General features: G+C 44.2%; 1 protein-coding gene across 1 annotated transcript in view; it reads left to right on the top strand.

Annotated features, from left to right (window-relative positions):
- Nucleotides 1-15,047, top strand: part of LOC126426476 (uncharacterized) — a 33,414-nt gene extending 18,367 nt beyond the window's left edge. The window contains exons 3-4 of the mRNA XM_050088387.1: nucleotides 2,030-2,238; nucleotides 13,451-15,047. Of these exons, the coding sequence (XP_049944344.1) occupies nucleotides 2,030-2,238; nucleotides 13,451-14,928 (1,687 nt within the window). The 3' untranslated portion in view covers nucleotides 14,929-15,047. The remainder of the gene's footprint in view (nucleotides 1-2,029; nucleotides 2,239-13,450) is intronic.
- The last annotated feature ends 1,548 nt before the right edge of the window (nucleotides 15,048-16,595 follow it).

The raw sequence follows: 16,595 nt of genomic DNA, 5'->3' as shown, positions 1-16,595 counted from the left end.
TGTACCTCCAAGCAGAACAGCGTGCTGGTGTACGTAGCGTGGAAATGATTTGCGAGCCTTATCACCATGGCACCACATGTCTTATGGGAGGGACAGCTTTCCGGTCAAACTGGGGACCCAGACATCACACGGAACTCATTATGATGCAGCTTCATGCTTTAACTGGCAACGACATTGTCAAGTAACAGTGATAACCAAGGACCATACTACAAGGAGTACAGGGAGTAATGATTGTTCTGCATTGTATCTGGCAGTATGGAAACTTTCCATCGTTGATGGGCTATAGGGAATGCAGTCGTAGATTAATCAGGAAAAAATTGTCTCACACCCGATTCTCCATTCTCATCACAACATGTACCTGACACATATGCATAGAATCGATGTACCGAACACTGACCTTAGGACAAAGTTTTACGGCCAACAATTTCTGTATGATAATTTCCACTGCCAAACGAGAGACCCGCACCAACCACTCACGAAACGAGACGGAGCGAATGCTTCAGAGCCAAGTAAAGAAACATTTTTATGCAATAGTGAAGCGTCATTTTCTCAAGTTTTACGTCAGCAGACATGTACTTCTGCACGTCAAGCTTAGCAGTGTGAGATGGTGGGATGCACACTGCCGGATGTAAGCAGAAACATTGTAAAAATGCCACAACTGATAAGGGTATAATGAGTAAAGCGAAAGACCCCTTGTGAAATAAAAACACATGTTTGGTATTTGCAAAGACGGATTTGAAATAGTTTAAGTCATCGTATCGCGCTGTCCTTAGCCGTCGCATTAGCTGAAAGGGACTGAATAAGTGGACCTGCTTGACGGTACATTCAGATTTGTCCATAGAGCTCTTCTTCCTGTGGGAGTTCTGCTTTCAGCTGTCATACAGTCTTTACGGAATATTATCGCAGATGTCACATCACCTAATGCAGATAGGAAACACCCTGGCAGGTCAGAGCCGTGTGTCGGATCCCCGACGTATCAAGTGACTGCACCCTCCACTGCAGAGTGAGGATTCGTCGAGGAAGCAACTCCCGAGGCCTCTGGTCACTGCAGTGCCCATCCTTCCGGGAGCGCTGGTCCCGCCGGCCGTGCAGGGGAGCTTCTGTGACGGCTGAAAGGCAGCGGCTGAGGTACTGGCGGAAGTAAGGCTGCGACGGCGGCTCTCGGTTCGTGCCTGCCTAGCTCGATGTCTATCTTTTTAAGGGCGTCATATTCGCCATTGACTTTAAAAATTATTTGTTTTACTATTGCAGTTTCGGCCTTTTGAGCCATTTTCAAGTGGTAATGTGTGCTTCAGCTCATGACAGACATGTGTACATGTCAGCGTCTAAAATCATCTATAACAAATTCGAACAATTCATTCATATCCTTAACATAAATATCACATGTTCACTCTCTTGCAATGCATACGAAATTCTTCTTTAAAGAAAAGAGGTATTCTGCGGCAAGCGCTGCAGCTCTGCTGTTTGATGTGTCTGAAACCAGTTAAAACGGTATAGCAGCACTGAACGGAGTGGATGATCTGCAAGAAATAGTTACAATCGGTACCTCACTCAAGTGCTCTGAAATCTAAAGATGAAATCTCGATGCGCTAAAATGCTAAAAAGACCAATGGAGTTGCGATTGTTTGCTGTGTTACTATGCATCCTTTAAAGAATGAAAAAGTTCCAGGTTTGTGTCCCAGTCTGGTACATAGTACTCATCTGTCAGGAAGTTTCTAATCCACTGCTGAGTGGAAATCCGCTCTGGATACTTTTAGCCGCACGGGATTAGCAGAGCGGTCAAGGGGGCGCTGCAGTCGGGCTGTGCGGCTGGTCCCGGCGGAGGTTCGAGCCCTCCCTCGGGCATGAGTGTGTGCGTGTGTGTGTCCTTAGGATAATGTAGGTTAAGTAGTGTGTAAGCTTAGGGACTGATGGCCTTAGCAGTTAAGTCCCATAAAATTTCACACACATTTTTGCATACTTTTACGTTCTTGCATAGACTATACATGCTTGGTTTTTAACTTTTAACCTGGCACCTTGTGTGCTACAGGCGGCCGCTGTTGAGTGAACGCCTGCTGCGCTATCAGCCGTGGAGCCCCTCCTTTGACGACGACTTCAGTGCGCTGTGCGAGGAGCGGCAGCCAGAGGCGTCGCAAATGTTCAGCCTCGCTGACGATCTGTACACCTTCCATCGTGTCTACTGGTACACTACACCTGAGTACATCGATGCATTCTACGAAGATGACGTCAAGATTGTAGGTAAGTTTAATACTCGGACCCGGCCACTTCACGGTTATGCGCTGACAACTGTTCAGTTGTTCGAGGAATGAGATTCAAATATCCTTCTGAATATGTAGTTTTAGCTCTTGCGTGATTTTGCACGCCACGCAAGATAATCTCTGGTGCTCTTTCCAAAGTCAGTTTTTAGATTCCTCGGCAACTTTCCGTCTGGATCTATGACAAGCTAACTACTTCATTTCGATGTATTATTGACTTCTCCATTATACAGGGACTAAAAAAAGACTACGTACACAAATTTTTGAATTGTTTACAGAAGATTAAAATAAACAAATTTTATGTGACACAAATGTCACAGGTGTACCCTCCACCTGCACGTGGCCCATGAAGGTTTCGACACCAGTTATGTACAGAGGCTGTGTGATGTTTTAGAGACGTTACTGAATTGCCAGCTGGGCGCTAACACACTCGAAACAAGTGGGTGTCTCTCAAATAATGTTTGCAGCCTCAGCCTAACAGGCAACCACCTCACCTGGGGTGTCTACCAGTGTCTGGTACACAGAATAACTCGTCTCCCTCCCGTAGGAGGCACGCAACACCTCTAAAACAGTGCCCATCCCACAGCACTTTGAACACCGTCTCTGAACGCCAGTGCAGATAAGACCCTCATACATGCGCGACACGTGCCTCATATAAAAAAGTGTTCCTTTTTACCTTCTATAAACACTCTAAAATTCTGTACATGTAGTTTTTTTCAGACCTGGTCTAAGGCTTTTTAAAAATGGCGAATGGTTTCTGCAACATAACGGCTACAGACAAGCTAATGTTCTGTCAATACTGTAACTAGTGTAGTGATCTACATTTCTCAAGTGTGATCCTAGCACGATACTGTTCGTATTTACTAATTTTCTTCGACGAATAATATTTATATTTGTAACTGAACAGTTAATTGTTTCAGATACACTGTTAATATTATCCTTAGAAGTGTTAATACTGTAGTAGGACTGAGGAAACACAGCTATCGCACCTGTCTGCTAAACAACTCTATTTGTTCGAATCACTATATTTTTTTAATTTATTATTTTATTCTCGTTGCGGGACTTTATCTCTTACTCGATCATCTATCTATCGTGCACCAGACATGAAACGAGTTGTAATCGTTCATTTCTCTCTTTGTAACTGCCTGATAGCTTCTTGTTCGGCAGGGAGTAACTCCATTTAAATGAGAGGAAGGGAGGACAGTGGGCTTGTGCTCTCTCAGCGGAAAAATTAGTTATGCCTGCCGTTGTCACTCTTGACCGCTTCAGGCAATCGAACTTGCAGGGTTTTCATTGGTAGTAAGCCGACTAATTAAGAAACTAATGTGGTCGAAAAGGGTTACAACAGATAAGGAAGTACGTTATCACAAAAATATCCGTATAGTAGAACCAGGAACTGCAATACTGAGAAGAAAGGCCTTTCCAAAATTTCGGCTGTCGCCGATAATTTACTGCAGACACTCATAAGAATAATACTGGCAGATAAAAGGAAATACGCATTGTTAGCAAGTTACTAAACAAGCAGACTCCTACCCCATCTGTTGCTAGACTGAGGTGCACTCTGCAGCATGTCTATAATTATGACTGAAACTGTTATGGACACCGAGAACAAACGTGTGGGCTGTAGTTGATGTTTCAATTCCTCACGTGGGGCGACAAGATATTAAAGAATGAGCAGCGACAAGACCTTACAGAGTTGTGGACCACTAGCCGTTTGTCTGGAAGCTAATTAAGCCCGACATTGAAGATATCTTCAGGAGCCGACCGGTGTGGCCGTACGGTTCTAGGCGCTTCACTCTGGAACCGCGTGACCGCTACGGTCGCCGGTTCGAATCCTGCCTCGGGCATGGATGTGTGTGATGTCCTTAGGTTAGTTAGGTTTAAGTAGTTCTAAGGAACTGATGACCTCAGATGTTAAGCCCCATCGTGCTCAGAGCCATTTTATCTTCAGGGGAAAGTGGTCGTGATAATCCAGAGAGATCGGAGAGGTCGTGGCAGTTCGGTCGAGATAGGGAGGGGGGGAGAGAATGAAGAAACTCGTGCGAATCTCTTCTGAGCACGTGGCGATGTTCGAAACGGTTTGCACCATCCAGCAGGCTGCTACAACGCCCCTGTCTGAAAGAGTTGCCATCGCCACTATTAAAACCGTGGCGCTTCTCTGCCGGCTTCTTTACGCATCACTGTCCAGCAGAACTAGATGCTTGCCCACAACAGACCAACGTATCAAGAACTGAGTCCTCATTTGCTGTCGCTGCCATTGTGTAAAGTCACCTAAATCGCAAATCCAAGCCTACAGATCTCACAAGTACTTTCTGTGTGACGACTATTTGACCCAGTATCGCAGAACCACCTGACCTATCCCAGTTACAAACAAGACCACCCATCAGTAGGACGAAAAACCCGTCCAAGTTGCAAATTTTTAATTTTTATTCATTCGATGATTTGTTTCGGACCGAGACCCATTTTCAAATCACCATAACATAGTCGAAAATGGCATTTCCGAAGATGTCAATAACGTGCAATGAATATTTACAGCGCATACAGATAACTCATCGAATGAACAAAAACTTGGCACGGTTTTTCGTTCACTGATTACCAGAAGTTGCTGACCCAAACTGTTGCAGCATACTGGAAGTTCGTAAAACCACCCAAGTTAACTATGCCAAATGTACAATCCTAGCGCAATTGCATCATCTACACAGCCTCAACTCGAATGATCTAATAAATATAAAGTAAACGCATTATTCACGACACTAAACTTACATTCCGCATCCCAACAACTACATGCATTGCATCCTCACCATCAAAGATATTGAGTTCAGATCCACAGTTTTCTACACCGTCAGTCGAGCTCATCGTCTTCATCCCAACAGTTTCTTGTGTCGCATCCCTAACATGAAAGACATACAGTTTAGAACCACTGTTTTCCACAAAATTGAATCTCTTTCAACGTCCACATATCGTCCAACAGATGACGATAACAGCCACAGTCACCTTCCATTTTAACATCCAAGTCACCTATTCCAAAAAGCAATCCAACTTTATCTTCAGCCACACCAAAACATCAGCTTAAAACCTATACCTAACCTTGTTTCGCCACATAAAACATCAAGACAAAGCAGCAGCACAGCATTCCATCCATACGTCAGTTCCATCAACTCCAACGAGATCTGCATCAGTTACATGTTATCTCAATGCTACAACTATACTTTAATGAAAATTGTTACAGTCACGTAACACAGTCCCAGTCACTCTACACTCTACAAAGCACAGATAATTGCTACAACATAGAATCAGATGGTACTGCCAATGGGTGCTTGTGAGATATCCTGATACCAGCACCTCATTCTGCAGATCAGAAACCCTGGGATTGGTGATACACATGAACAAAAACACTGCCACATTTTCCATAAACTGAACAATCTATTTAGAAAAGGATTCATTCTCCTCTCATCCACAACAACCACACGTTACCAAACAACCTCAACAAGCCAGACTCAGTGCTTCATATCTTGAAGATATACTCACTTTATCTAATGGCTGCTCGACAATTCGGTACATACAATGTCACACAAATACGACCACCACATCTCTTGTTCCCAGTTTAAAATACCTGTCTATAACGCCACAAAACGAATTAAATATAGCATTTACAACACAAGACTATAAAGCCACACATTTTGTGAGCATGTGGGTTGGTGCTATTCTGTCATTCTGCACAACAGATTAATCTGATATGTACCCTTTACCCCCTGCAAGATGCAATTTCCACCCCCATGCTACTACAGAAGTCAGATGGACACTCCTAACGTTCTAAAGAGAAATGCCTGAAAAACTTTCAGCAATAAATACCTTCTGGAGTCGTCCACTGTAACGAAATGACACAAACATTCACAAAATGTCTTACGTAACTAATGGGATACTTGGGTACTGGAGTAGTGCTAGTTAGTGTAAGAAAAACATGAAAGTAACGAAAATTATTATTTATTTTGCTAAAATTCTGAGAAATCACAATAGCACTTTTAGTTATGAATTGAACACGTTATTTGCGGGTTCTTTTCAGAATGTGAAGTTACCTCTTAAGGATAGGATTCGCTGATGAAATTTCTACACAAAGTTTAAGATTGTTATTGACTTGGCAGAATGGCTGAGAGCTGCACCTACTCAACTTGAATAATTATCGGTTAGAATGTTGCTAGGTACAGTCGATGCTGTCACGTGTGATATGCAGTGAAGGGTACTGTTTTGAAGGAAATGTGGGGGTCGCAAGAGCTGTAGCTGTGGTGACTGCTGTCTGCGCTGCTCGCTGCCGACAAATAAGATAACTCTCGTTCTATACCTTGACCTTTGCCAATCAAACTCTTCCTACGCCTTGATGAAGTCAAGGACTCCTATTCGCACCTAGTCTACTGGCGTGGTACACCGGTCAGATGACCAGTCCACCGCGATGCCACTCAAAAATTCGCTCGCAGGCGTTTAACTATTACTCAGTCCATTCACACCGCACAATAAGTGTGGCGGCCAACACAGTAAACAACGCTTAATCGCAAGGACTCAATATACAGTAGCACTTCGATTCGCTCTCGACAGAGGTGCTCTCCCAGTGAAGTACTGAGGAGAGACTTGTTCCTCGCTCTTTGAGTACATGTACGAGCGCGCATGCTCTCGTTACGTGTTCTCGCTCCAAGAGCGACAACGGAACGGCCCCTCTGCACGCCAGACGTGAAAGGGTATATCTTGCGATCTCTTCCATTACTCCTTCAGCTCAAGGCGTCAGAAATATCGTCTGCCAATCAGCATTGCTCTTCTAAAACGGGACAATGACGTTTTGTTTAAGGTGACCAATCCGGAAATCTGTAGTATCGGTGTTTGGCGCTTGCTGTCTCCCTGTGAAAATCTCTGAAACTGCGTGCTATGTGTAAAGAATGCATAGGCTAACCGCTCCCACACAATGTAGCGGAATTTGCTTTTAAGCCGAACACGGGGCCGTCCTTTCACTCGGGCTAATGCTGTCTGCTCTACAGGCGGTCACTGGCCGACGTAGATAGCTTGGGACCGGCCTCCTGGGGTGCAGTTGCCTCTCTCGAGCTAAAAGCTCCTGTGACCGTCATGTCTGAAATGTATGTGTGTACGCCAGCCTCGAGTATTTCAACCACGGTGCGCACTTGCGATTTATTAGTTATTTGCATATCGTTTACATGAATTCATACAATACTGACTTTATCTTATCGAGTTTGGGCTCGAATGAAGCGTCTTGATGTGCAGAATATGATTGTGAGAGCGGAATATGTAAGCAATGAAGGAGACCACGACGTCTTACAATTTCAGGAAATTCTTATGAGAGGCTGCCTCATGACTCCATTACTTTCGACCTTCTTAAAAAAAAAAAAAAAAAAAAAAAAAAAAAAAAAAAAAAAAAAAAAAAAAAAAAAAAAGAAGCTCTTATTTCCTACTACCTATAGTCAATTTGTGTGATATCATACTGTATGCAAGTTTATATCCCACGGCTCACCTATGATTTAAGGGTAGTGTCTTTGTATACTAATCAAAACGTCATGGAACCTAAGTTTGAACCTCGCTACTGCTTAAATTTAGAATAAAAATCATCAGTAATGATGGATGGGCGGATAGAGCTTCAAGGCACTTTTTTCCCCTGCTCCTAAAACCCTGAAGAGTCAGCAGTGCTCAAAGGAATGCAGAAGGTAATGGGAACCACTGGTGTCTGTCCACGGGACATGTGGCCTATAATTGAAAAGTGGTATGATGACTCCTCCATTGGCGAAATATTCCGCACTAGTCGCACATTCGGATCTCTGGGAGGAAACTGGCAAGTGCCAGGTGTCCCAATGAATTATGTTTACTGTATAGCTCCTTGTCTGGCACACCATGCTTCTTTTGTTACTGTAAATCTTACTCAACAGCATATCTCCATCTGCCTCGATAACTTCACCTCTTGGTGTAGCCTCTGCTACATCAAAATCACTTATGTTAAAAACCCAAGGAATTATTACAATAAATACCACCAATCATTTCTCTCTCCCTAACTTCCACCATGGCACACATAAACATGACTATGTGGTGGTACACTCTTCAAAGGTAAGCTGGTTCGAATCCAGGTGATGGAAGAAATTTGCATTGCTGGTATTTCCCCAGTAATGGGAGGGGGAATTGAAGCATAAAGTTTCTCATCATCAGACCTCGTGTCAGTGTTCTACGAGGCCTGTTCAGAAAGTAAGCTCCGATTGATTGCCAAATTGAAACCACAGTGAACATCAGAAATGTTTTACTTGTAACAATTAGCTACACCTTTCAGCTACTTCTCTACGTAGTCGCCGTTCTGACTTAGACTTTTGTCATAGCGTTGTACCAACTTTTCAATAGCCTCATCATAGAAGGCAGCCGCCAGTGCTTTCCGCCAATTCTCCACGCTGGCCTACACCTCGTTGTCTGTGTCAAAATGTTGTCTTCAAAGACAGCGGTTCATGTGACCAGAGATGAAACTCAGGGGGAGACAATTGCGGACTGTATTGTGGGTAATCTAACATTTCCATTGGAAAACGATGCAGGAGCATCTTCATTGCCCCTGCAGAATGCGGCTGAGAATTGTCTTGAAGAAGAAACAGCACGACAGTTATGTAATGTTAGCTGCATAGCTTCAGGCGAAATTTCTCACCAGGCCCTCGTACTTGGCGGCAGACACTATTTTCTAGACATCTTTACGCACTCACTGCGAGCTCAGAAATGAGAAGAGCGACGTGATGCTAACTGGGGTTATACTAGAGACACTACCCAACACATCTGTGCAAAGTTTTATCGGATATTCATAGTCGTTTCCATTTCGCGACCGATCGGAGCTTACTTTCTGAACGCCCCTCGTACATTAAATTACCTCTCCTCAGTGTATCATGATACACTGATGCCTGTGACACTGTTGAGGGTGACACATGTGGTGTCGACGATAATCTCCAGCAGCAAATTGTCAATCGACCACCGCAGAGATGCTGTACACCTAAGCAGCATCGCCACCGGCTATGAGAAAGAAGTAGTAAGCCACGCCTCCTGTAGCTTCGAGGCGCCACACACGACAAGTATTTCCAGATCTGCAAGTGCCTGGTACAAGTTCTGCCAGAGTCCAGCCTGAGTTCTGTTCTGTCTACGAGGGTATCAACAGTTCCATGACGACTGCAGAGAAGCGACGAATTTCTGCCTTCAGGGTGCAGTGTCGGCGTAACGTCACTCAGTCAAGCCTAGGCCAAGCATGCACGTACAGAGAGTCGAGGGCCAACAACAGACACATATTTGGCACAGTTGTAGTAAACGTTCAGTGCTCATCATGTGCAGACTTGCACTGTAATGCCGCTCAGTTTTTTCAGCAGCTCCTGTGTATTTGGACCCCAATTAATACCACACGTGCTCCCGCAGTCACAGTCGCGAGGAGCTAAAGATAAGTGTATTGCTTTCCAAACAATAAGGCGTTCTGATCATTGACTGTTTCATTTATCTACTTGTAAATTTATTAAAAGCATGACACAACAACATGTGTGTCAGATGTAGATGTTAAGCTCTTATTGCATCCATTACAGTCACGTACACTCAACAGATAACTCCGAGTCAGAGTTCTCTCACAATGCAAGGACAGTGTCCAATTACGTGGAGGAAGATAAGCGCTTGCAGTAAGGCGGTGGACCTGCTGCTCCATTCCTCTCTGCTGACATGGCAGAGGACTCTCACTTTCTCATATCTTGGAATAATCACGCATCCCCAGCTTACAACAAACTCAAATTAAGAAGACAGGAAACTCGACAATGTGGGGATTCCATCACACAGCCATCCTCTGTACTTGGGTAAAACCCACTGAACGAGGCGATGCTGTGGTAAGCTGTTGGCTCCAAACTTGATTTTCGACCATACTTAGTTTCTCTGCGATGTCCCTACACAGCTTAAAGGGAATGACACGACGGTCCCTATGGGTGGACGCAGCTGTCCTGCTTCCCCATTCTTCCCAATTCTGGGTTATGCTCTAATAGCTGTTTCACCAACAAAACGTTAACCCCTGATCTTATTTCTTCCTTCGTCTTTCCAAAAGCCTTAGTGGCCCCAGTGTTACTTTCGCCAATGTAGCTTGGATCTCAGCACTTTCAAAAATTTACTATTCCTTACAGTCTTAGAACACCTTGCACTCTGTATCATATTTGCCGTCTCAGACGCAACCTCTATCAGCTGATTACATTGCCCTCTCTTCTGAAGTTCCTCAGACTTTGTCACAAATTGTAAACGTTCCATAAACGTGGGGAACAAAAGCAATTTTTCTCGCCTATCCTCAGGATACCTAGGCTTCTGGTGCGCCTATACCAACATGTCATATCCACCCTCCACTTGCCACCCTTCTGTATCCTATTCGAGCGGAACTTCTGCTGGCTGGTTCTTCCTGTTCCAGAATAGTATGTAGACACTTACCCCTCCAACCAGCTATAATCCTAGCTTGTCAATCATACTTCCCAGCCCACTCCAACACCTTGAATACATACACCCTTTCTGGCCGGCACCTGCATCATACTGTATTACCCTCGTAGTAGTTATTGGGAACTGACTGCCAGTGACTTGCCAGAAGCACGAGCCTTATCTTCACCATAGCACCATCATCAGCTTCAATGTACATGTGTTTATGTAGAGACGCTATGGCTTTTATTTTTTTGAAACCTATCATTTTATTCATTCTCCCATAAAAGCTATACTGGCCTAACTTCGATAGGCTGAAGAGCAGCAAAGTGTCCAAAGCTTGCGCACTACACGATAATGTGGTGGGAGTGGAATGAATAACAAAGAAAATGGAGTGTTTACGACAAAGTCGTGCATTCGGCCTTTCACAGACTGTGCCTGTGCATAAGAATCTTTCAGAACTTATTCGTCTTACTGGGTATTCATTTGCGATCAACACGCCAATGAACTATATACATTGGATGATATGTAGCATATCAGTATCATTCTCCTTTGATTTGCACTCCGAACAGGAATAGTGCTCGAGGAAAACGACCATCAGGACTTCTCAGAATGCAGTAGGTAAAGCCGTCATCAAGCTGAAGCCTGGTTTGGTCACCACAGTGCTTCGCGAGCCATTGTCGTACTGCAGGTTGTGGTCACTCGCCGTCTTCCTACTTTTGAACTAACTTACCCAGTTAATAATTGGGGAACAAAGTTAATTATTGGGTCTTCGAACAATTCTACAGTTCGAACATTTTCGATTTCCATAAATCAATGTCAGAGGTGAAAGAAGAGATAAGTGACAGAAGGAATCTCGGGAGCAATGCCTGAATCCCAAACCTCTGGAGTTGTAATCCCACATTCATGCACTCAGCAGCTGAGGCATATATGTTCCAATTGCATTTATTGCCGCATTATTATCATTACACTAGGTACAAGTGAGACGAAGTAATTACATTTTTCTGCGTGTTTTTGAATGTATGGAAACAGAGTATTAACAGTAAATCGTTCATTGTGGTAAAGGTACCTCCAAAATCGTCAGTCACTGTATTTTGTTGTGCTTTTTCTCGACAATCTCGTGCTAACGAAACAAATATGCTCCATCACCCTTTTTTACGCTGCGTGATGGGGTCACTAACTTCACGGAGGAAAGTGACATACCACAAAGACAAGAATTCAGCCTGCATCCTGTTTCTTTGTACAGGACGCCTATGGAGTTATGTCAAAAGGGTATATTCTATATGGACGTAGTTAGATATAAAAAAAAATACGTATCCACCGGATCAGTGTATGGACGATCACACCTTCCTCAGATATCTATGTGTCTCGCTGTCCCCCTTGCTTTATTGCGGATCGTTCTAGCAATTCTGCTTAGAAAGACTTCCTCAACACTTGTGTCAATTTTCCATTAATCTTTCAACGTTGAGCCACATGAGGCTTTATTATTCTTCATATTCAGTTATTTGCGTGGTAAGATCAAACGTTTGTCATGACGATTTCAAAAGGTTGTTGAGGTGGTAATGTTGCGATTTCGTGGTAACCATTTTAATGTGGCTTTAAATGCTGCAGAACCAAATAGAATCCGAGAATAAGTTGTTCATTAAGAAACCCACACATCTGAACAACAAAACGAGACTTAAGCTCCTTCCTTCTACAACCACACAAGATCCGTGATTGTATTGTCATGGAGCTGAGATACTGAAAACTTCTGTTGTACAGAGAAATGGAAGTTCCCATTCATGTAAGCTTCAAAAGAATGTGGTCCTAACAGGTATTCTGATCACACAATGGCCCACATAATCTGAGGTAGGTTCCTTGGTTCCTTTCCAACTCTTGCTGATAATGGGTACTTTCCTTAGACAAGAAAACAATATTTTTCCTGATCAAATAGTGGTATATGGGACATTTATAGGTAAACAACACTCTTGAGCGAGACATGGCACAAGTCGCCACAACGAAGTACGGTAGGTTACAAATCGTTGCTCCACACCATTGTCAGATAATTCAGTAACAAACATGGGCCTAAATCCTTTCGTATTCATATTTTTTCAGTGGTGTCGTACATTGTCGAAGAAGTTGCTTTAAGTCGAACTGCTCTTTTGCAAATGGTTTTCATTGGAGACTGCTCACCTGGTTAAGAGTGGGCGACACACGTTTCCTCTCACTTTTTATTTCTTCCAATACGTGGCCTGTCTTTGAGACAGCCTGAAAATACAGGACATTTATCTCAATCAGGCATGGCTACTTTACGAGGTGGACTGAGGCAAATGGTCTCATCATGCGTTACATAGTTTTTCCTATCTGCGGATGTTCATGCACCCACAAATCGGCCACTAAACTCTCCTTTACAGGATGGATTCGGAACTCAAAGACTGCAGTGCTGAAACAAAAATATAATTCTGATAACATTGTTTTTATGCCATCTTCAGTGCAGGACTATCAATAAAACCTATTTACTTCCTCATTTTTACTATGTCGAGAGCGATACAGGGACTTGTTGGACACCCTGTAGATGAAATAGACGTGCATAGTAACATGATATCTGTCTTTGTTAGTACTCTTACTTTGTGTTGACATGCCGCCTTACATAGCTCTGGGTAACTGAACCTGGGTAATGTGGGTAAACAATGCCCAGGCTCGTCATCCAGAGAAGACTTTGGATTCAGCTGCCTGCAGTGTACGGCCACCACCTACTTGCTGTCGTTTTCTTGCAGAGGAGGAGTGGCAGCTGGAGGACAGAAGCCACGCTACGCTCTCCGTGAACACTGACTGCGTGCAGCTGTTGGTGAACGCCCTGGACCACCCCACGTGTCCGCTGGAAGACCTGCCACTGGAAGCCGTTAAGCAGCGCGAGCAGTGCCGCGAGCAGCTGTGGGACGACGTGGTGCAGAGGTCGCCCCACATACCCGTCACCAGCTACCTGGCCTACACGCAGAGGATAAACGTCAACCTCTGTCTGCTCGCCTGGATGGCGGTCAACTCGTACGGCATTTGTCAGGACGTCCCGTTTAGTATGATACAGTCCGTGCACGATGCTCGCTGCTATTTCGATAGTCCCAACGATCAATCATGTCTGCAATCGAACGCTACAGACGCCATCTGCTCTGTTTCCAGAGCTATTCTGTTGCTAAAGTGTCGCGACTTTTCCTCCATTAGGACTTCCCTGAATTGTACGCTCATTAATTTCGCAAATAAAATATTCCGTAATAGTAGCAGTGTACTGTATCAAAAGCTAACACAAGAAACACTGAACTACAAAAACAGTTTAAACAACGCCACCTTGAAATACAAGGATTTCAAAATCGACAACTTGAAGCCTTTAGAAATCTCATTTATACTGATAAATATCATTTTCCGTTTTTCGACTGCCGGAGTATACATGTACCTTCCCCAGTTACGTAACTTGCCTGGAAAGATTTTGTTGTCCTTTCAGATCACGTGCATAACCCAGATCCTGTGTTCTGAGGTCGTGTATCGTATGGCAGCCGTCCCTGACTTACCTACAGCAGTGCTGATAGACAGCGCCCTCACACTTCTCAGCTGTATCTGCCTGAACTCATTCTGCTACCAGATGTATTCTTGTGTTCGCCATCTCAGGCTTCCTAACCAGCTACTACCTGCTGAAGTAAGCCAGTTATTCTGTCGTGAGGTGCTGTATGTGCTTATACCGTGGAGTATGGTATGTGTGGCAGCTGTTGCTTTGGAAAAGACGAGTAAATATTACCTGATCCACAGTCGCATAGTAGTCCTTGCAGGGATTTCAGTGTCTGTGGCATTCAATTTCATTTGTCTCGGACTGCTTGGATACATGTACCTACGTACTCGGTGCTCCATGCGGCAACTCAAAATTGTTCATAACAAGAAATTTGCCTCAAAGAAGCAATGTCTTTTTATGTCAGTTAAGGCCATTATATTAAGTGGAATAGGAATTATTATTAGAATTGGGTTCCACCAGGCTCAGGGAATAGCGCAGTTAGTGTACTATATGCATCTAGTTACGATGGTGCAAGGACCAGTGCTCTTCGTCTGTTTCGTTTGCAATGGAACGACGCTCCCCATACTGAAGAACAGGATACTTCTTTGGTGGAACCCAACCAACATCCCTGCAGATCTAGAGCTGTGTTCGGCAGCCGAGAGGAATCTGGTCAGGAGAAACAATGAACAGTCTCCCTTTTCAGAATCCTCGCTGTAGCCTCCTTCAGTATTTTTCGCAAATAACTGTCTCCACACTACACTGCATTAAGCCCAGCAATAAAAATGGACTCTACCTGGTATGACAATATTAAATGTCATTAAATCTGATATCGTACAGCCAGTACTTCTCTTTCCTAACGTCCCCTTCATTTATAACTGTGTGCTTGTTTGTGAGTGGTAGCCTCTGTCTACCTATTCTAATGCACTGAGACTACTTACTGAAATTGTTGGGAAATGCTTCGTGTATACAATAGGCTGCGTCAATCACACGGTCTGTTATATACAAGGAAAACGCAGCACGTTGTCAGAGGAATTCCCGTTCGTCAGTGTAATCTACCGTGGCGATGGTACATTTCTGGACACATGTTCGTAGGACGTTTTTTCTCCGTTTTCCTTCGAGGATCTGTCTTTGCAGTTTGTCGGTTTTATTAATGTATAATGTGTGATATTAGTATATAACATTATGTCTGAAACAAAGAAATTTTCCATATGTGTGTGAAAGATGTACTTTTACATGATTTGTAATTCAAGTACCATGACAAGAGACATTCAGATACTTATAAAATCAAAAGAGAGGGGCCAATGACTGAAGTGGTGTGTGCATGAAAGTGTAAATGGGTTTGTTGAGCTTATTAGTGGTTCGATTACATAGAGTGGCTGAAACAAGTATTGTAATAAAGTAACACATGACTTGTTGTGTGAAATGTGGCATGAAGTGAACGCAAAGTGTCGAATGGCAGAGTTATATGAGATTAGCATTATTAGGTTTGTGAGACAAGATGGTGATTTGTTAAGCTAGAGGTTTGTAAGGGTACTATGGCAGATGTTAAAAGTTAATGTTCCATGTGCCACTCTTGAGCAAGGAAGAACATTACTTAAAGGCGTATTTACAGAAACAGTACTGTGGCAAGATAAACTTGTGCCAGTACTGTGAGTCCTGGAAAACATGTGCCATAGTAGCTTCACTAGAAGCACACAGTACGCCGAAATTGTTGTGATTCGTAATCAATAGACGATCTCCCATTTGTTCAAATAAAACCTGAGTGAGCAAAGTAAAGGAGTGTCTGTGTGAATTTAGTATCCAGCCCAACGGAAAATCCTGTGATAAATAGTACTACGTGGAGTGATTTCCGTGAATTTTGCATTTACCAGGCACCCGCAGTGTTAACCGCGATTTTCGTACTGGACGCAGTGGAACCAGAGGCCGCAGCGCCACGAGGGAGGCAGGTGCCGGGTGCAGCCCGCCTGGCCGCAGGGGGGCGCCGGCAGCTCAACAGATTGTGTAAAACCGTTTGACGAAGATTTGCAGGCCGTGCGCCTCGATTCTGTTAGCGCAGCGCCAGGCCAACCCTGGCCCGCTCTGCGTGACGTCACAAGAGCGCGCCGCTGCCTTCTCTTTAGGTGGTGGCGGCCAGAGCCGACACGGGGCGCACTGGGAGCGCTTAGCGGCCCACCCACACAAGCGTCCTGCACCACCGGTACACGCGTAAAGTCAGTCCGACACAGTGGTCGCCAGCCGAGCCTCGACCCGCTGGAAAGTATCGAACCTCATCGCTCGAAAGCCAGTAGTTAACGGCCCTCGTGCTACCTACTTACCCCCAGGCAGGATCCCGAGTTCCGACCGCAGTACTGGGAACATTCACAGCCAAGTCCCGGAAATTACTT

The sequence above is a fragment of the Schistocerca serialis genome, chromosome 11 (genome assembly GCF_023864345.2).
Source record: "Schistocerca serialis cubense isolate TAMUIC-IGC-003099 chromosome 11, iqSchSeri2.2, whole genome shotgun sequence".
NCBI classification, from domain to species: domain Eukaryota; kingdom Metazoa; phylum Arthropoda; class Insecta; order Orthoptera; family Acrididae; genus Schistocerca; species Schistocerca serialis.
The sequence above is the reverse complement of the archived record's forward strand: the minus strand, read 5'-3'. Positions and strand labels throughout refer to the sequence as shown.